This window comes from Xiphophorus couchianus, chromosome 4, assembly GCF_001444195.1.
Source record: "Xiphophorus couchianus chromosome 4, X_couchianus-1.0, whole genome shotgun sequence".
Taxonomy (NCBI): domain Eukaryota; kingdom Metazoa; phylum Chordata; class Actinopteri; order Cyprinodontiformes; family Poeciliidae; genus Xiphophorus; species Xiphophorus couchianus.
Window position 1 is genome coordinate 32,520,374 of NC_040231.1, and position 21,826 is coordinate 32,542,199.

Sequence of the window (21,826 nt, forward strand, 5' to 3'; positions counted from 1 at the left end):
ACACATATGTAAACCACCTCTCTATCTACACAATGGATTCTGTAATAATATAACTTTCTCAAATACTGCTGTGTGCAGATGTTTTAATCACCCCAGAATACCAGAGATTTGAAGGAGAAAGTGATACTGGCAGCATCACTCAATGTCTAATTTGTTAAAAAAATAATTATCACTTGGTGTCAATCATTGAGCTTTGAAATGCAATTTCCAGATGAGCAGTTGATCGTTTAAAGTAAGACTAAGAAAGCAATGCACATTATCATGACTAAGCAGAATACTGTGAATTCCACACCACTGATCCCAGTGTGTATGCACTATTCACAATGAGACATAAGCTTAAAAAAATGTTGGAAAATGTTGTTTCCACAGAATCGGCTTTATTTCCTCCTGTTTAAGGCATGGCAAGATAAGACACTGAGACAGCAGCTATTAAAATAAAGCCATGCAGGAATTCTTCAACAATTGAATCAAAGCATGGCTGCACAGCTTTAGGAAAGTCTGCAACAGCCACACTGTTCTTGTACATTGGAAAGACGATATGACTGGAAATTATACCACATTTCCCTGACTCCTGTCCCACTCTGTTTCTGGTGTCGCTTACAAAGCAGAGAAGTTTAGCATCCGGGTCACTAAAATCTTTATCAAGTTAAAGAGTGAGTGGTGGAACTTTATTTTGATGGCAAACAGATTCCTGTGTAAACCATTCAGTCATCTCCATTGGTGTTTGACGTTAAGTGCAAGCGTCTGCAAGCAGTCAATCAAGGGCTGTGAGAGTCCATCCAACTGGCCAGACATGCAACTGGCATGCAGAGTGTGAATGCATGGCACTTAAAGTATTACAGCCTACCAAATACTACATCCAAGCAGTCCTTTGAAAATGCAAACTGACACTGTGAATACGACTGCACAGTGTACAACTTTAAAGGAACTTTTATTTGCTAGTCGTTTTCTTTTTTTGAGGGAAAAAAAACCAAAAAAAATAAATAAATGGCTTCCAAAAGTGTACCTACTTGTTGTACAAATAATTATTCATGAACCTTTCTCTACTTATTTACAGGCGTGCACATGTGGACTGTGAGTTTATTGCAGCAGCTTATAAATGTCTGCATTGGTAAAAAATCAGATGAAAACTATGTTTGTGAATAGACTCTCATTAAACTTTTGTCAGTGGTGACTTTCACTGTTTGGGAAGAGAACTGCTGGAAATAAGCTAGAAGAACAGAATGGATGGCTGTTTTCGGATACTTCAGTCTAATTTGGGTTATTTTACCGTTAATGTGTTTTAACCAGTATTCCAGAAGAAGCTACGTATTGACCAGCAGGTGGGTTCTACACATTAACAGCCAGTGTGCAACGCTATGAGTACTATTAAACAATTTATTTAAGGTCACAAAGTTCAAATTGTGACCTCCAGAAGAAGCACCCTTAAACTTATGCACGTGTTCGACAGCAGGGTTCTCGTAATCATCATTCTATTGCAACTGTAATACGTGAAAGAAAGTTTAGTTACTGACAATCATCAGTCTCTTGCTTTCCCCTCATTTATTGGTTCATTTTGAGGAAACAGAATTTGTTCTGTTGTATCAAAACAAACTAAATCGGATTGAATTGTGGTTGAGTCATGAATCGATACTTATCGATTCAGAGTAACTCTATAGGATTGTTTCCTGTGCATTCAGATGGTTCTGGTGTTGCTGACAAAGCAGAGATGTTAAACTCTGACCCTTACCAAAGTAGAGGTGCTGGTTGTTTTAGAACAGAAACAACTCCATCACTGTGGACATGTTACTGACTTCGTCAGACCATTGTGACCCAAGCACAACGTATCCTAAGAGTTTGGTCATTTCCCATATAGTTCCTTTTGGCCATGCTGTTGAGGGGCGAGGCTGAAAATATTGCTGGTCTCAGGTCTGGATATTAAGAGTGTTGATTAGATATACGAGTTTGCCATTTGCCCACAGAGCGTGGAGTGTCTCTGACAGAACTGGGGACCATATGGCTGGTGAGAGATTTCCCCCCTCTCTTCCTCTTCGCGCAGCCTGACAGCTGGATGGCTGCTAACTGGGGACGAGGAAGCTTGGCAGCTGCAGCTGAGAGCAACGCTTTGATGCCGCTCACCCCTTTTTCACTCACTTGTTCTCTCTCTCTTTCTCTCTCCGTCTCTCTTCTTCGTCTTCTCCTTTTCCACCTCCTTCTCTTTAAAGAGAAGCCAGGCACCTACTACCAACCAACGCTCAACACGGACAAACTCTCCACATGTTGGACAAGAGACATGATGACAGGAAGTGACCTCATAGCAAATGAAGTTCAATAGATACTGCTGTTATTTTTCTTGGATTCCAGCAGTTCTTGGAACTGCTCTTTTGAGATATTTTACTTGAACACTTCTGGTCAGCTCGACCACTTTTTCATCCCATACAAGAATACTGGATAAAAAAATTACAAATAACTGAAGTAGAAAAATAGATTTCTCTCCTTCCAGGATCTTTATATCTGATGTTTGAATGGTGTAACATGAGTTATTAAGGAAAGCAGACCCTCACGGGTGGTTGGGTGGTGGTTAAGGTAATTGGAGGCTACGATGGGACAGAGAAAACAGGAGGAGGAGGAGGAGGAGAAATCGCCTTCTGGAAAAAAGCATTGGGACGTGCAGCTGGAAAGTACAATAGGAAAATATCAGAGATTTTCTTCCTCTATATCTTGTTTTTTTCCCTTTCTTTTTCGTTCTTTTCTACAAAAGAGTCTTTCATCATTTCTTAAACAAAAAAAAAACAACAACAAGAGAAAGACGCCTTTGGATGTTTAGATGCAGATACCTGGATGCTTTGTGCGGTATGAAAGCGAGCCAGATTCCTTTGAATAAAATAGCAACAGCAGGCAGGTGTTTCTTCCTTTTAATCCTAGATCTCAACTGAAAAGTGTTCATTGAACTCTAATATACGGGAATATGTACACACGAGATTTGTTTTTAATGTCAAAAAATAAGAACTGTAACATGTGTTTCAATTAATATTCTCCTGGCGAGTAATGTTCCTGCTTTAATAAAGACCAGAGCTAAGAGAATTTCCCACTAAAATCTCATTCCTCATGCTACAGTTGTGGCTGTGAAAGTCTCAGTGATTACTAAGCCATCCCTTTAAATTAAATACACTCAAGAGGGTAAGATACTACAGAAGACACAAAATTTCACAAAAAAAAAAAACACTTATTCCAGTTGGATTAGATTTTGCTGGTTGACTAGCTTGTAAAAGAAAACAACACTTTCAGTAGCGTAGGTAAAGTTAAAGCTGTTTTTGAGATGAGAGTTTGAATGGGATGCTAGAGAAAGTGTGCGAGTGACCAAAAATGTCAACTGACCAATTCATACCTACATGTTGGTATTAGTGTGTTTCCATTTTGTTCTATGCTTCTTCCATTTCATACCCATTAAACCATTTCATATTCACATACTAAGACCAAATTTACTTCACAATTTTATTATTAATGCAACAATCACTGTAGTATTGTTTCACCAGCAGGTTTTACAGTCCATTTTTAAATGTATTATTATTATTATTATTTTCGAGTGATTATCTACCCAGGTGAAACCAGCCCTTTGTTCTATGTTGTACTTTGTCTAGACTTTCAAAGACTTTCTCAAACCTGGTGGTTTGACTGGTGGTCCGCGGGTGCCCCCTAGTTCTCCGTGAGGTACTGCATGTGCACGACTGTTTATTTGCAGTGACGTGAGCTCAACGTGCGAAGCTACTGCTAGCTTAACAAAGGATTGTGTTAAAAATTATGATGGACAACTGGCTTAAACCAGGTCACTCAAAAAAAGCTTCAGATACCAGGGAAATAAAACAACTCCTGGAATATGACATGGTCAGAGGAAGCTAAGTAATAGCTGCTGAGTGTTGATGTGTCATTAACTAGCGATTGGATTCTTTTTAACAGTTAATGGTAGGAATCGCTCCAGTTAGTCAGAACTGTTCTTTGTTTTTTATGCCTTTGCTTGGTAAAGAATGATGCTCTGCTTTCAGGTCAACAACTATGTTATTTTTATTTCATTAAAAATATTAAATTAAATAAATACAATTGATATAAGTTGATTAATTGTTTTTATATTTAATGGTGCAGGATTTTTGTTTCTGCTAAAGCCACTCAAGTCTATTTTTCTTTAACTGTGCTTCTATATCACAAATAGCAGGCAGCAACAGCAACATTAATGTTATTAATGTACACAACACTTGGTAGTAAAGAACAACTTCTTTTTTTATTTCTATGTGTTTGATGTCAGATTTTACACAATCACTAATGTTTGGCTCTGATGTATGTAATGCACCAGCTAGACTGTGAAGGAAGCGACGCTACAAAGCTAACCGGAAACTTTGTGTCCGTCATTCACTGCGAAGAGAAAAGTCCCAAGCCTCTTGGGACTTTTCTCTTGGGACTTTTTACTGACCTCTTCGTCAGTAACAAAGTGTCATAAACAGTCTGCTTGCTCCGACTTTAACTGCTCAATATTCAGAAGTGTGGCCAACAAAGACTGAATGGCTTCGTTCACTTCCTCTGCTGCCGTTGCCAAACCAAAATCATGAGGCAAACTTCTTATTTTAAATAAGTGCAGAAAATTGACGTCATCGTTCGTTGAAGTTCATCTAATGAAATCAAACTCAAAGGCAGAAATCCCAGACTGAGAACTGAAGGTAGATGAGAGTAGAGTAAAATAGTGCAGGGAGGCATGGCCAGGCTAGAGACTAGACTAAAACCATAAACCTAGACTAAAACCATAAACCATGGCCACAGTGAGAATCTCAAACCAGCCCCTGTCTGACCCTCTCCCAGCACTTCCCTCCCTAATTCTGTCCTGCACTGAATCCCCACAATGTTGCACCCCCCACCCCCCTTCCTATTTCTCTCTCTCTCTCTCTCTCTCTATCGTTTAGATGAAGACCCCCTGTTGCTGCCAGCTCCGGACCAGCTTTAAGCTCACTGAACATGGCGCTGGATAGACGAGGGCTGAAGACGAACAAGGAGAGAAGGCAAAAAGATGGGGACGGGGTAGGACAGGATAAGATAGGAGGTTAGAGATGAAAAAAATAAAGACTGAGGGGGGGGAAAAGACAGAGAAGAGCAGAGTTTGGCTGGAGCCAAGAGGAGAGCAGCTGGGCACGGCTAACAGGGAATGATAATGACCTCAGAAATCTGCTGTTCGCTCCACAACAATAGGGTGCTCAGTCGCCTGGAAAATTGTGTTCATCAGCTAGCTCTGCTCACTTACTAATTGACATTGCCAAATATTTTAAGAACAATTGGAATGTGGCAGGGGGAGAGAGGGAAAGAAAAAAACCCGAAAGCTCAGAGATCTTAATCCCTGGACTTAATTCCTCTTCTATTTTTTTTACTTTTGCCTCCTCCTCTCCTTCTCCATTTCCCGTTCTTCCTCTTTCTCCCCCACTTCTCCCTAGCTCCGTGTCTCTTCTTCTGCTGTGATGCGGAGATGTGATGCGGAGATAGCTACAGCTAAGGAAACAGCTAATTTTTCATGTAGCTTTCTGCTGTCATGTCAGCTCCCTGATGTTGACACAAAAGGCTTATTATGTGACCTGTCAATGGGGGTTAAGAGGGGAGGGAGGGGAAGCGATGGATGGGGTGAGGGGGTGGAGGTGGGGAATGGGGGAGTAAAAGAATGATAAAGTGAAGGAGTGAAAAAAGGGGAAGAGGAGAAAAAGTGGACAAGACGAGGAGAAGAGGTGAAAGCGGGCGCTCTCTCACTCATCATATCACGCGCTCGGTCCTCCATTTTTCACAAGGCAAAGGTCAGCGTATTGTTCTGCTCTTCTGCACACAGGAGGAAACCCAGTCGTGCCCCAAGTTGACTTGTTCAAACAAAGGTCCCCTCGCCCTCCACCCACCCACCCAACTCTGTGCCTGAATACCACCGCCCGCTCCGCCAACCAGTGCCATCATTTGCATTCCTTGACTGAGAGCCCTGCCTCATTTCACAGGAATCCCACATTGATGGAGTCAGACAGCTGTCACCAGACGGAGAGAAAAGGAACTTGGCACTCGCGCTCACGCAGCTCTGCCCTCCCCTCCGTCCCTTTGACCCTCTGTTAAGCACACACATAAACAATCAAAGAACAGAAAGTTTTCCAACCGCCGCTGAGCTTTGCCGGGTTTTTGTGGACTGAAAGAGCGGCAAAACACTTATTTAGTCTGGATCTCTGGATTTGTATGTGCATCTCGATGTTTAGGCTGGGCAAACACGCTCAGTCAATAGCACAAGCTGTGACTGTGATGTTAATTTATCTCTTTGTCTTGATGTCGACTGCTTTTTATCAGTCTGGTTATTTGGATATTTGCTATCTATTTGATGCAGTTGCAGTTAATGTGCAGTTGCAGTTAATGTCGTCACCCAAACCTTTTGCGTACAAAACGCCGCCATCTACTGGTGGGTCATTAAAACCAACCATTCCTTTGTGGCATGTAGCTGTTTGGTATTTTTTTAATTTTTATTTTTTTTTATGTTTCTTATTCACTTTCAAACGCTGTTGGTCATTTACCCTGTTTTGTACCATTGCAGTCATTGTTGCATCCAACTTCAGGTACCAAACGGTGCCGTGTACCACGGATCAATTTGAACTTGCCAGCTGTATGCTTCACACTGCTAAAACGTGCATGTAAGAAAATAACTAATAAATAATGTATTAGCTAGATGTAGACTGGTAAAAAATAGCCCCTTGTTCTATACTTTGCTTTATTTAGAGTCTGGACCCTCGGCTATGGAGAAACAATCGCTACATGGAGACATGGACTCTGTTGAAGTTTGGAACGATTAGATCTGATTTTACCCAATCACTAATGTTTGGTCATGATGAATGTAACGCACCAGCTCCATCATGAAGAAACTCGAAATTGCCTGCGTTGTAAGTAAGCATCCCATACTGCGAAGAGAGAAGTGTCGAACAAAACGACATCTTTGCCAGAGATACAATGTCTTAAATATTCCTCTTAATTCAATGTTAATTGCTCAATATTTGGAAGAGAAGCCAGTGCGGAGCTCTGTTCACGTCCTCTGCTAATATGGCTAAGATACAACCACAGGGAAACTACAATTATAAAACAGCACAGAACTATGATGTCATCATGACAACTTCCCCTTCTGTTCCCTGAATGGCCAGGTTGAAATTTATTTGAAGAAATAGAGCTCAATGGGAGAAATTCCATATGGTGACCTGAAGGGAAATGGGAGTCGAACAGAATTGGCCAGGCTGAGCTGGTTGTCACTTAGAGTTATTTTGATTGGTCATATTTTCAGAGGGTCTGCAGGTCCCAGAGGAGATCAGAACTCTTGTCATCATTCCCTCCTCAGCGAATCCGGAACCTCTGAGCCCGGAGTTACAGACATGTAGCTGATTTAACAGAAGAAATGCATCGATAATGAATGGTGAAGAAAACAGGTACTTTGTTTGTGTACAGAATGGAAGGAAGTGGCAACGGGACGGTTGACACTGGCGGGATGAATTGACCCAGAACTGCTTCTAAACTCCAGGAGGAGCTGTGTTTGTGAGTCAGCTTCTCGTCTCTTCTTGCAGCTCGGTTTCAGCATGACACCTGAGAAGATAGCTTGCTGATGTATTAAGAATATTAATATGCAAACAGTCTACCTGACAGTGTAAGGCAGCCTTCTGTTGTGGAAAGATAAATATTATGTTTTAATTATAAAAACATAAAACAGAAATGGGGAAGACAGATGACGAAGGGGGAGGTGTGCGTGCGCGTGCTTATTCCGAGGGAAAAATGTGAGTTTTTCCAAACAGTTTGAGTTGAAGTGAGTGGATAAGGCTGTTTTCCCAGGAATGTGATGCCCTGTCACCACCTCTTATTTTCTGGATTGTCTAATTTTCTGTTCCTTTAATGTTGCCATCTCTCTTTCACTGTCTGAACAGTCAATTCTTTTTTTTCTGTACTGAATTTATAACCAAGCGGGGGAATCCTAACGTGATCATTAAGACATAAAACGGGCTGATAAATGTTTCATAAGGACAAGGCAGGCCACTGATAGCCACCCAGGAATACCGAGGAGCCGACCGAGTCTCACAGTTCTCCCCTCGATCAAACACACACTCGTTGGAATACAATTGAAGATTTTAAATATCTAAAAAGCCGGGGCTAATTCCCAACATGGGTAATATTTACAAATTGACTCTGAGAGACTGAGAGACAGGGTAGGGGAGAGAGGCGGTGAGCAAAAAAAAAAAAAGGGAAAGAAGAGAAAAGAAAAAAAGGAGAAAAAATCAAATGAACCGTGCAAGGAAAAAGAGAAAAGAGAACAGAGGAATAAATTGGCCTTTTATATTGTGCAAGCGTGTACAAAAATACTAAGTCTGCATTTATCTAAGACATGTCAATCAGAGCAGCACACTGACAATTAGTGCGTTTGAATAGAACTTTTATCATTTACCAGACACCAGAGTCCTGACCTACTGTACAAAAATACAGCTCAGGGAATGAATGTGCCTGTAACACAATGACTGTCTATTTAAGTTTGGTGACACATAAAAAATACAGATATGACAGGCCAGACTTCTTCAAATGAGTGGGGGGTAGAAAGCTCAGGTTTTGTAACCACTGAGTTCTCTGATTATAGAGAAAAGAAGAATAGCGCGAGGGGGGAAGCAGGAGAGGAACAGATGTCAGTTACAAAGACAAAGTAATTTCCGTAGACTAAAAAAATGAAAAAAAAAAAAGAAAAACAGAGATGTTATTCATTATTTGTTAGGCCCTGGAGTTTAATACACACACATATCGCAGCGCGCATGCAGACATGGCTGCCCTCTGAGCAGTGTTGCTTCAGTTTAGTAACATTTACCGAAACATTTACCGATTCAGCTGGGCCATTAGAACCCGGCTACAGCCTTTCGGTTTCAACTGTGTTTGTCAAAAGCAACAAAGTCAAACTAATATGATTCAACTAGAATATTCCAACCACTTTAAAATGTAAACACACACTCGTCATTCGGGTCACAAGCACTGTAGAAATGACCTGCTAACCTCTAACGATGATCGGGTTGGAATCTGACATTTATGGACCATTTATTCTATTTCTGAAAATACATCTGAAGAATTTGTTCACGTAAGATTGTGAAAAGAGTAAAAAGCACAATATATAGCCTGGTTAAGCAGATTGCATCACTCCGCAGTGATTACAAATTATTAATAATCACAGTTTGTCATCAGCAAAGCCTTTTGTTATGCAGGCAATTGATTTTTTTTCCCTCAAATACAGGTGCTCAAAAATCTTGCCTTATTTTTGTGAACCAAATAATGCACAAGTTTTTTTTTGTTTGTTTTAATTTTTAGATTCTAGTCATTTCATCTATTAATGGCTCTAGAGATTTTTTCATTTAGTACCAGACTTTATTGGTTGGGACAGGGAGACGTCGAGCTCAGGCTGTGTGGCCTCAGTTCATACCTGCCAGGTAAATGTTCCACACGTTCTTCGACAGCTGAGGATGGAGGTCATTTTCTAAAATCTGCTGTCTTCTGTGAGAATTTGTGGGTATGAATGGGACTAAATATTATCTGTCAGCAGGATGGGGGTTTTTTGTTTGTTTTTTGTATGAGATGGGAGCAGAGGCATGTAGGCCAAACGGCTTCTACCTGTTTCTATTGTCGTAGATCTGACAGGGGGAAGCTTTTGCATTTTAAAATAATAAAATGTGTCTCTAACATAAATTTTATTTTTTAAAATAATTTAATCCTAACTAGGTGTTTTACAGTCTGAAGTCTAAGCAAATATCAAGAGTCAGTGGCAACAAGAATGAAGATTGTGGAATATCATTGTGGCATATCTTCAGTGTACAATTTACGCCATTTTTCACTCTCAAAATGTGACGAAATTCCTAGAAGATTCATGGTGGTAGTGAGGCTGGATAAACAAAAGCTTCACTGTTCACCTTGCTATCAGTTTCCAGGGTACAAACTGTGTGAAGGGGGATTATCAGCCTGTTTTTTTCTTTGTTCAGGAGCATTCCATCACATCTAAATAGTGTTCCAGAAGTGCAGCAAACCTGTGATAGATTGATGGTCAGTAAAATTAATGATGCAAATAAAATAAAAAAATCTATATATTAATCAAGAATGCAACAAATTTGTTGTTTGAAAATTGTTTTCACTAATATCTCCAGAGTTCTCTGGAGGGATGGACAATAAAAGCAGTGGATGGACAGAGCTTTGTGAGAGTCATACAGAACAATGTCTGGGAGAAAAAAATATATATTCCAGGGCGTACTCTCCTTATCCAGATTTATTCTGACCATAAGAATCAGTTCCATCCTTTTCCATAGGAGATGGTATACAGACACTTTTCTAAGTTTAGGGATGTGTTTTTAGCCACTTTGGAAACATAGCATTAGTGTGTTGCTCTGTGTTAACAATCCAGTCATTCATGACTTTTCTGTAACAGTTAAATCCGGTTCAGAGTTGTAGGAATGCAGGAAGAGACCTGGAACAACAGGAGTGTGGTGAGATTAAAGCTAGTGGCCTTTTTTCCCTCTCTGGCATTGATGCAACAAAATCCAAAGAAAACCTTGGAGTCAAATTAACACACTGTGCTGTCCAATATCTGCCTCCAATTTAAAGATATTTTAAATTTGGATTTATGTTTTTATTTTTTTGGTTGGTTGCGAATTCGCCTCAACCAAAATGTGAGCAAACTAAACTGATAGAGACTCTTCCAAATCATCCCTGGTCTGTTTATTTGGTGGAGGTTTCCCCTGACGATGAGCGGCTCAGGAGTGCTTGTCTCCCTCGTAGTCGCCTGGATCTTGTTCAGAGTATTTTATTCCTTTTCCAATGACACAGTAATTACACTGTAACTGTTTGTCTGCATGTGTAATTACACCCTCATTGTGCTGTTGCAATTAGATGAATATCCATGCTTTATAACCTAAGGCGTCAAGTTGGCAAATCCAATTTCAATTTGTATGGAGCAAGCATTTCGCCTGCTTGTTTTGAGCCATGGTAAGACCAGGGATATGCAGACTAATCCCTGCCATGTTAAAACGCAAAAGAAAATGTAGACATGAGGGATTCTCCGCAGAGAGAACTAGACAGAAGGGAGTATACAGATTCTTTTGCAGCCAGAAGCAAAAAGACTCGAGTGACTTTAGGGGTAGTGGGAAGGTTGTAGGACTGAATGTGGGGACTTCTGCTGCTTAAGGCCCTAAGTGTGTGCAGGAAAAGCCAGTGTTGTAACAGATTCAGTGACTATTTGCAGAAAAGGAACTAAAGTGTGGATGGTTTTTTGTGCTTGACAAAGAAAAACAAATATTGTATTAGTACCTACGAAATCAACTCGAAGCAGTGTATGAATATATATATAATTATATATATAATTATCTTAATTTCTGATAGAAAATAAGACATGAAGACATGTATCTCCCAAAAGACAATAATTAAATGTAAAAGGAATATCATTTTAGAAATAAAACATCGGTTTTAGTCCAAATTATATTTCAAATGGTCTGTTGAAAATGGTTCAGGTCTGAGTCAATAATCAATGAATAATTAAATAAACTTAAGCAAACAAACTTTTATTATAATCGCTGTCCAACTGCTTTACTGCTTTTTTTCTTCAATGGTAAATTAACTGTTAATTTTTTTGGTGATAAGATCAAGTAGTCAGGCCTCGTCATCACCTTTAGCTTCCCCCACACATTTTCCATCAACTTTAAACTGGCTCCCAAACATCAATATTTTTGATGTTTCAAACAAACACACACACACCACACACACACACACACACACACATATATATATATATATGCAAAACTCATATGTGTATGTATATATATATATATATATATATATATATATATATCAATACATGTGTGTTTCTGTGCCACTGCACCCAACCTACACCCATCTCTCGCTTTGTTTTCCCTCAGAGCTCTTAAATAAGTTCCATCTCAAAGACAAAAGTGCCAGAGTTCACCTTCGTTCACAGTTGACATGTTATTGTTGATTACTATAATTTAAGTTTAACTCAAAATTGCTGTGGGTAGGTGGTGAGACAGAGGCCATCTTGCACACATGCACTCACAAGCAGAAGCACCCAGTCAGAGAGAATCAAACAGCCATTTTCTCTTTCTTTTTTCTTCAAGAGCTAAGTTATTAAGATAAAAACAATGGTACAGTGACCACATCCTGTTCACAGCACAAGACAGTGATATATATGTTCACACAGAGTACAACCCCCCCTAACTCAGACACACACTAAACATAAATGTAGACGCCACGTATGACACCTTTCTCCACACGTATTTTTCACACATTAAACTTTCTAATTTGAAGGTTACTGAGCTCCAAATGTGAAGCGACTTTTAGAGGTTGTGAAGAACAACAAGCCAACTTTAGTTGTGTGCTTTTAAAGGAGAAAGAAGGTTGAAAAATTGTAAAAGCTTGCCGAAGATGCCAATCAACATCACTGATTGAGTTTTGCAAAACTCAACCACAGCTTCTCAGTTGAGGCACCAACTAACAGTTTAAGTGACTGGGTTGGGCCTGACACAAAAGACAAACCACACATATGCATGACACGCTAAAGTAAACCTATTGTTTTGACTAGGTTATTTCCTTTTTAAATGACTTTTAGTCGTCCAATTAAACTCTGAGCACAAACATAATGCAAACCTTTAGGCTATAATACAACTTGGTTTATTTTACAGGTTTTTTCAAGTTTTATGTGCTTGCTTGTGCTTCTAAATCAGTTAAAATGAAACAAGCTGCAACCATCAGAATTGAGGTGCTTAAGTCAAAATCGACAGAGACGGAGCTGGAGATGCTAAGATGGAAGGAGGGGGAAGATGAGGGTGTAGGGGGTTATACAGAGGGAAAAACTTCCAGCATTAAAATTCAGAAGATAATTACATCCGCAACACCCCCACCCTGTTGAGAAAGTGTTATGTTTAATAGTCTCTATAAAGAAAATAGGTTTTTATCTCACTCTCATTTTCATTAATTCCTAATTGGGGTGGGGGTTGTCTGTTATTATTTCTTAGATTAAAATAAACATAGCCTGTCCCATGTTCAAACCCATCACACTACACAGGCATGATAAGGACTTCATGCCTCTGTGAATAAATAAACAATTTTGTCTCCACTGGTGGAATTAAGTTCCTTATAGCCTTAAGCTAAGCCACTCTAAGTTATATTTATATATATTTATTTTTTTCTCAAAGGATTCAAGAGTACATTCTTGCTTTTGCAAATGAAATTCAGTTTTTTTTTTGACCTGCTTTATATGTATATCTTTAATTAGTGTCTTGTTTAGCTTAAACCGGCTGATTATCGCATATCCGTGACCTAATTACTGCACACGATTCTTAATGCCAGTATTGTGCCCTAAGGAGCAACCAAAAGTTACCTTTAAAAACTAGTGTAATCATTAGCAATGAGCTGCCCCTAATCCTACTAAACATACACTTATCTAGCCCCGGCCAGTGTGTGTTTGCTGGGTACGGGAGGGGCTGGGTATTCTCCATCGTGTTTATTAAAGACATTTGTTAATCACTGTGGTTAAAACAAGTTTGTCCCTATGCTCCTAGTCTTTAGCCGTGCTCCACAGGGATCTTAACGACTAACCTGCAAATGAGAATGCGCTTGTGAACCTGGTGTTTTCTTGGATCACTTTCTCTGGAGTCATTTGACACTTAATGGAAATTGAGGTGAAAATACTGTAGTTTCAAAATATTAACTGACTTTGTCCATACGCTTTCAATTGAAACTAGATATCTGTGGGTAGAAAACAATGTTTATACTGAGTCTATGAGTATACAGTATCTTAAGCCACTCTTCATTAAGAGGAGGAGGACAGTGGGTGGATCCATGTTCAGAAAATAAGCATTTAATTTTGGAGAAGTATCTGTTGCTTCTTTTTGAATTTATTTAGAGATGAACTCATCCATGTTTTTTGTAAAACTATAGTTACTGTTTGTGCAATGGACAGCAAAGTAACTATGGAACAAAAGAAGTAGGAGAAAAATAATAGTTTCTTGGATTTTGCTTTGTTACCTGAGGAAGGTGATGAGGGATGTGGACTGTCATCTTGAATGCTCCCCGTCTGGGACTGTCCGCCTCCGGCACCGCTCTCTTCAGTCACGTTAGATGAACCGGGAGTCGTGGAACGGCTGATGGACTGGGACTCAGGGTCACTGGCAGAGCCACGACGTTCATCTACACCTTGATGAAGAGCTTCATCAAGGCCTCTCCTGTCTTTGCTGTGTATTCGGGAGTGGACAATCATTTGATGGTAGGTTCTGAAGACGCGGCCACAGTCAGGGCACTCTGAAGGCTTTTCCTTCAGGGTGGAAAGATTGTAGTCAATGTTTGGGGCTCCTAAACCAGACAGAACTCCAGTGGCTTCAGCACCACCATGGTGAGAGATTAGATGACTTTCAAAGCCTCTGCCATCCTCCTTCATGGGAATCATGGCTCCGCTGGAAGCCTTAGATCCCTGGATGCCCTCAGAGAGCTGCTTCTGCTTGGAGCTATCACTAGAAGCAATCATGGAATAGTCTTGTTTGTCCTTTGAGTAGGAAGCCAGGGCCACAGCACCACTTATCTCATCTTCCTGCCCTGGGGTTATGTGTGGCTGGTGCTGCTGCTCCTTGGGCATGAAAGCCCTGTCCATGGCCATACCACGTGCCATGATCTGCCAGGCTTGATAGCTGTTGAGAGAATCCATTTCTGCCACTTTTGCAGCTGCTTGAAGGCGCTCCATGCAACTGGACTTGAGTGGCGGCACAAGATTGAGACACCCAAGGAGTGAGCGCTTTTCATTTTCACCAAGCCCATGTGCCATACCCCCTGCCATTGGTCCCAGCAGTTTTCCTAACATCTCCTTTTCCTTCATGGCAATCCCTGCTTTAGCCAACATCTGGTGTTGTTCACTAAGGCCTTGTTTGTCTGGTGAAAGGAACCCTCCTTGAAGACATGAGATGTAACGGGAATAGAGATTGGCATGAGCTTCTTGAGCTAGATTGCTCATGCTATTAACAGCGGCCATGTCTTGCTCACTGGGCTGTGGTGGCTTGCTCTTAATGGCTAGCTTGTTTAGGTGAACCTTCATATGGTTCTTCAGAAACCAGGGCTCCTTAAAGCGACGGCCACAGATTTGACAGCAGTGCTCAAAGGAATCCTTGTGCTTTCGCATGTGACCCTTAAGAAACCACGCTTGGCTGAATACCTGGCCACAGACATCACATCGGAATTCAGTGGCCATTTGCATGCCACCAGCTCCACTGGCACCCTGTCCTTGTGTGGTTTCAGCTGTGATGTGAGCTTTCTCCACATGACTTATCAGTTCTTCTTCATGGGAGGCAGCAAATTCACATAGAGTACATTTGTAGGGCTTGTGGAGAATGCGAATGTGGCGGTCTAATTCTTCGCGCTTCTTGAATTTCCCTTTGCAGAATGTACAACGGTAACCATTAGCTGGGTTCACAGACTGTTCATCCTGGTTCGTTGGCTTCGGTGAAGAAGATGGCTGAGAAACTGTGTCTGGAGTTGCGAGGCCAGAAAGTGGAGGTGGGCCACAGGCTGATGGCATTTGCTGCTGATGGGTGTTGGAGCTGCTGTTGAGGACAAGATGGGGTGTTTGAGCAGTCTGGAGAAGACTTCCACTCCCTCGCATCTGCTTATCTCTCAAGATGGCCCTCTCCTCAAGCTCATGAAGCAGCCTGTTTTCCTCTCTGACACGGCCACGGCCTTTACCCAGATTTCCAAGTTTATGAGTGCGAAGATGGATCTTTAAATTTCCCTTCTGAGCTGCTCTGTGGTCGCAGTAGGGGCACTTGAATGGTTTCTCGCCTGTGTGCGTACGCATGTGGAGTGAAAGTATACTGTTAAAACGGAAACGTTTGCCACACAGCGGACAGGGATACTTTCTATTCTTCCGAGCATCATCTTCGATATCATTCATCTGCGACATGATGCCCACATTTTGGCCATTGAGAAATTGCTGAAGATCAACCCGGCCATTTAGCCCACTTAGCGCACCTGCATCAATGTCTCGGTTGAGCTGATTGGCTAACAGGGCCATCTGACTGCTGATAGGTTGACTGGCCAGGGCTGCGTGGTGCGTCTTCTCATCCAAAGGTGTGACAGCCTTCTCCTCAGGGATCTGTTGTGGGCGGTGCAGGTCAGGAAAGGCGTGTCCTAGTTGGGCAGTGAGCTGGTGAAGCTTTTGACTGATGGGGTAGCGGCCATTTAAAACTGCACTACTGAGATGGGCGTCGGTGTCAGGCACCGCTGATGATACACCAAGACATAAACTGGAGTCCTCCATCCTGTGGGACCAGATAGAAAAAACGAAATTAGTTGTAGTGGTAATAAAAACAGTAAAGATATTACTATATTATGCAAAATTGATTTCTGGTTATCCAACAACATGACCATGGGTCATCCCTAACTTAGCTTAAGTGCCTTACAATGGAAACCTAAATGTATGGAACCCTAACCTTGCAAAAACCACCATTGTCAATGAAAGAGGCACTCTCTTTACATTTATAGTTTTTTCAAACCGTAAAGTCACACTGGATACAATATTTACTGTTACACACCTTTCACAAATTGAGGTGTGTATGTAAGCTACTACTGACCATCCTATTAGAATCAGTTCAATTACCCACTAACTTTTCTGAAAAAGCCAAGTTAAATTGTTGGGATGCTTCCTCCATGCAATAATTATATTTACAATAGCACTTCAAATAAAAATGGTTGTTCAAAGTGAACAGATGATTTTTATCCTAATTTCATTCAACTTTTTGTGGTGCAACTCTCCTAAGAGTATGTCAACCACTGTTTGGTTTTTACATCTACCAGATTCTTCAGTTTTAAGAATAATAAAATAAAGTTCAATTGTAACAAAAAAAAAATCTTAAATGAAGATACATTTTTTATCATAATGCACATTGACAACACTAGTTAAATTAAGCACTTACTTTTAGTAATACAAAGATACATCCTTAATAGATTTTTACTCCCTTTTTTTTCTCCAACTACTGGAAACCGTTTTACTTCCATATGTGTAACATGAGTAGAAAAATAATTAAAGAAAAGCGAACAACAATGGTTAAATGCAGACACATCTGTTCTCCAGATGGAGAGTTATAAGGAGCCTTTCCCACCATTCCTGGCTGCTTGCTTGGGTCAAACCCTGAGAAGCAATGACCATGGTTCTGCTTTAGTCAACAAAATATCCTATAATATCTCATTAAGCTGATTAGTATGCTGCCCGGTAACAGTGGTTGCATGATGATAATTTAAGCTAAGCCTTTTGTATTGCACTGAACTGCTTTTAGGTAAGCTTCAGGACAAAAAAGAAGGACAGGAGCATCAATAGGACACACTGAAATCAAACATGTAGAGTTTGGTGTTCATGTTAGACAAGCGAAGGCCAACTAAGACTCTGCTGTTTTTTTGCTTTTTTTCCTCCCACTATGTACTTATGAAGCACCGTAGATTACATTGTACTTGTTTCATTTGTCATCTTTTTCACTCAAAAACATTCTCTCTTGTCCTTTCGTCCCTCCCCTCAGTGGGAGGTTAGCAGACATAAGAGTTGTCTGTTCTTGTAGTCACTGGGCTCCAGCCCACAAAATTGATGGTGGATTCTTATCTTGCGGACATGAATTAGACAATGTGACCAGTTTCTACTTGTGTGTAGAGGAATGTGACACTTGTGGGCTGCCCTTTGAATTCTTCTTGTTTCTCCCCACAACTGTTAGAAAGCAGTTCCAATGAATTGGGTATGGTATGTTCTCTTAAAGATGCTTAAGTTTTCAACAAATCATTTGACATTTGATTGTGCTTTTACTTCACTTGGAATAGTGCCACAATTATATCAAGAATAACTCATATCCTGCGTATAAATATATAGTGTCGATCATCCGCCATGCATATTTTGGAGAAGATCTTATTTGAGCGGGCCCTTCTTCCAGAGGCGGCTGCCTTTTGGAATCAAAATCTGAAAACTGGGTTGATGAGCTGTTGCTCATTTGGGGAGATAGCAGCTTGCCCTTTTCTTCAATTTGATTTCTGCCTTTATCTTTAACATATAACAAAGGCAGATAGACAATGGAATATTGTGAAATGAACTGACAAATCCAGTTTGTGTTTTTTTTTTCCTTTCTTTTTTTTAATAAACGTATCCTGGCTGACGAGCATATGCAAATGAGGCACATTTATATGCTTGCCTTGCTCCCGAGTCATTTTATATTTTTTCCCCTGATTAAAAAGGACATTTCTTATGTGACATCCCCCCTCTGCTCACATCAACACACACACACACACACGCACACACACATCAGGGAATACGAGGGTGGTGTGCACGAATGCATAGACACACGGGTAAGACATGCACTCAACCCAACCTCTTTGACAACAGACAACAATTCAGTATGAGAATGCCCTCTAAAGATGCAGTGAGCAGGTCACAACTCACCCACAACTTTTTTTCTGTTCTGACAATATCCTGAGTTTTTATAAATCTTCTACAAAAATACATAAGAGCTCAGAAGAACAAAAGCTCATACAATATTTCATAAAGCTTCATGTTTTTAAAGAACAAAGTTTGATTTTTGCATCCTTACCGGTCATATCAAGTGAAAACCTGCCCCTCCTCGCTCCTAAAACGCCTCATTGTCTCTGATGCTCCTGTAGAGACTCTGCGTTTGAACAAACAGATGTACTTCTATAGTGGTATGGTATCTGTCTGCCGTTATTCTAACCTGAATACACCTTATCATTTCCTGGCATGTGAAGCAGTGCTGCCTCATTAAAACTATTGGCTCCTCTGATACCTCGAAAACCACAAAGACTTCCTTTAGCATTTTCTCACGATAGTTCCGTTGTTGTCTTTATAGTTTGCGGTTTAATATTCAGCAGAGCACCACGTGCACTCGTAAAAAAAAAAAAAGAAACCCAAGCTCTCTGCACATTTCAATGCACAAAAGAAAAAAAAAGAGTGATTTCACTTAGTTTCTTTTTCAGTCCTCAGTGTAATTATAAGTGGTATCTTAAACACAATGGAAGTGTATTTCAGTCACCATTTGAATGTGCTCAGTTCATTTCTGTTATCATTAATGGCATGTATCCTAAATGCATATGGGATTTAGACTTTTTTCTCTTTCTTTAATCGTAATAAATTATTGTAAATGCAAGACAGTTTGTGCATTTACAATGTGTAGGAACTGTGACCTACAGTTGTGGTTGGAAGTTTATAAACACTCATCATGGGCATGAGTATCATACTAATTTTATGCTTTTGATGTTTCCATAGACAAATGTCTGTACAACCAAAAACCCAGGTGGTTTTTGACAACAAGAATTGAGTGCACATGTTAGATTCTACTGTGAAGTTTCTCTATTTCACTCCTGATACAAACAGGCTCAAATACAGTATATACATACATAGACCCACGATTCTCTTTGCCAGCCTAATATACATTTGCTTGACTGCACTTGTTGCTACTTTGTTGCTGTGATGACAGAATTTCAGTTATGATCCTCAGGAGCCACCCAGAATTCACCAAGCCTTAAAGACTTCTGGAAACTGGAAACTAACAGAACAGTTAGTTCTGTTAGTTTCTAAAACATCCGTCATTCAGTGATGGATGCTTTAGATTTCAGTTTACTGAGATAGTGTCAACCCAGGAAAAAGGGCCCCGCTTCAAAATCAACACCTTCAAGATGAAGTGAAATTTGCAGTTTCAGACAAGCCGAATGCCTCCTGCAGAAAGTTTTATGCTGAGGCAAAGAATGAGCTGCTTGCCCTCAATGACAAGTAGTAAATTAGAAGCAGTGAAGATGAGATTTTCAAACCCAAGAACACTGCGAAGCACGTGCAAAGCATGGTGGCAGCATCATGCTACAGGACTGAGAACTACTGTACCTCCAGTTTTTCTACCTCACCTCATTCCAACATCTATGCTAGTGCTCCATCATGTCTCCAAACACTGGAACCCAAAAACGGTTTGGAGATGAAGAACGTGGGCAAACATTATCCTTCTAAACAGTTCCTGACCTAAACACATCCGTAAATTTGTGAAGCACACCTAAACCCTGTGTCTGTGATAGAAAAACAGTCAATTAGAATTAGACCGATCAACGTTTCAGTTCTCAGCTGCTCTACGTGCAGCTTGCTCAGGAAGCGTTGGTCAGATATGAGTAAGTATAAAGTTGAAGCTCTATGTATAGCTCGGGAGCCTTATGTGCATTTTTGAAAATGATCAAATTCAAACTTGTGCACCTCGTTCTTGTTTTCAGACAAAAATCGCAGTTGGATGCTGCATAGTCATTTCACCCGAGAATAAAACTGAAATAAATATTGAAATACTCAATATGAGCAACAAAAGACTCAAAAGACTGAAATAAAAGATTCAAATCTCCAAGTAGATCTGACACCAACTTCCATGATGATTGTAAGTTGAATTTGGATCGCAGCCGTCTTGCAGATTCATTTTGGATTAAGTGCGTTTCCAAACCTGCTTTTCAAATGAGTTGCAAGTTTGGCCATAAAATCTTTGTCTGACATTTAAGATAAAGATGAGTGAGGGTGGAGCTCAGATGGGATCGAAAGCCATTAGTCGGACTTTACTTTATTTCAGCATGTATCGACATGATTCCTGTCAGCTTACCACAATGCAATACCTCATTACGTCCTCATGAACAAACTCATTGCTTTAAACAAATCAGTCATTATTCACAATATGCTGAATTCAATCATTTTTGCACCAAATCATTAATGACACGAGGGAGTTGGAGCGACAGCATTCTGATGTGCAGGGGGACAATGTGGGGATTTACCATATGTTACATGTGCTGAGATTAGAATGCTAAATATTTAGTGATTAGACAAACATCAGGGATATTCAGATTCATTAAAAAAAAAAGTGTTTTCAAAGCACAAACAGAACTTCCTCATCGTTTCAAAGATCAATTACATCTCAGCAAAAGATGGTTTAGTTAGAGTTGGCTCTTTGTTAGGCAGAACACACCAGATATGAGCTTCTTCCCCGGCTTGTGTTTTGTTCTATTGCAGGTGGTCTTTGCGAGACGTCTAATTATTCCAATAAAAAAAGCTGCCTTGTTTTCCTTCCTCTCTCTCGCACTTTGACTTCACTGCATTATTACTTTCTGTAATGAGGTGAAAACACTCTGCTCTGAACTGCACTTGGAAAACAGTCACACAACACCACATTCAATCTAAACTCCATCCTGTGCCCTGAGCCACTTGATCAAAACCAATAACATTGCATTTCAACAAGATGGGATGTTTAAGAACTGGACTGTGTTCTTTTCAAGTGGAAAAAAAGTGAACCCGAAGACAAGGCCAAGCCCAGAAATGAGACAGTACACATATATGGGGGGAGGTCTGTTCTCACTTAAGGCAAACATGATGAAATATTATATGGGGACTGCACAGCATATTGAAAAACATGCATTTGTGCTAAGTTTGTTGAATATTGTGATAACAACATTCCCATTGTTTTATTAACCAAAGTTTTCCTTCAAATGTTTTTTCTTTTCCATATTTTTTCTGTCCCTAAAATTGTGCTTGTTGCTACAGTTTCTAAAAACATATATTTTATAAAGCCACATATTATGTTTTCAAATCAGAAAACATAATATTCTCCATCATTCAAGAGCTGAATAATACTATTGTGAATAGTATTATTTGGAAAAGTTTGGAGAAGCTGTTTTAATCCTGGTGTATAAACTCCAAACAGCAGAAATTTCCACAGAAAGAAAAAAAAATTCCATTGTAGCTTCAGCT

The 21,826-nt window shown here is 40.2% G+C and overlaps 1 protein-coding gene across 8 annotated transcripts in view; it reads right to left on the reverse strand.

Annotated features, from left to right (window-relative positions):
* The window catches only part of znf536 (zinc finger protein 536), a 232,449-nt gene that overhangs the window by 93,212 nt on the left and 117,411 nt on the right, over positions 1–21,826 (reverse strand). For 6 of the 8 annotated variants that reach the window (XM_028014772.1, XM_028014777.1, XM_028014776.1 and 3 more), the window contains one exon: positions 14,062–16,337. In XM_028014772.1, the coding sequence (XP_027870573.1) occupies positions 14,062–16,336 (2,275 nt within the window). In that variant the 5' untranslated portion in view covers position 16,337. Of the gene's footprint in view, positions 1–14,061; positions 16,338–18,641; positions 18,748–18,779; positions 18,785–21,826 lie in introns of those variants that run through there. The other 2 variants (XM_028014779.1, XM_028014780.1) reach the window with 2 other exon arrangements.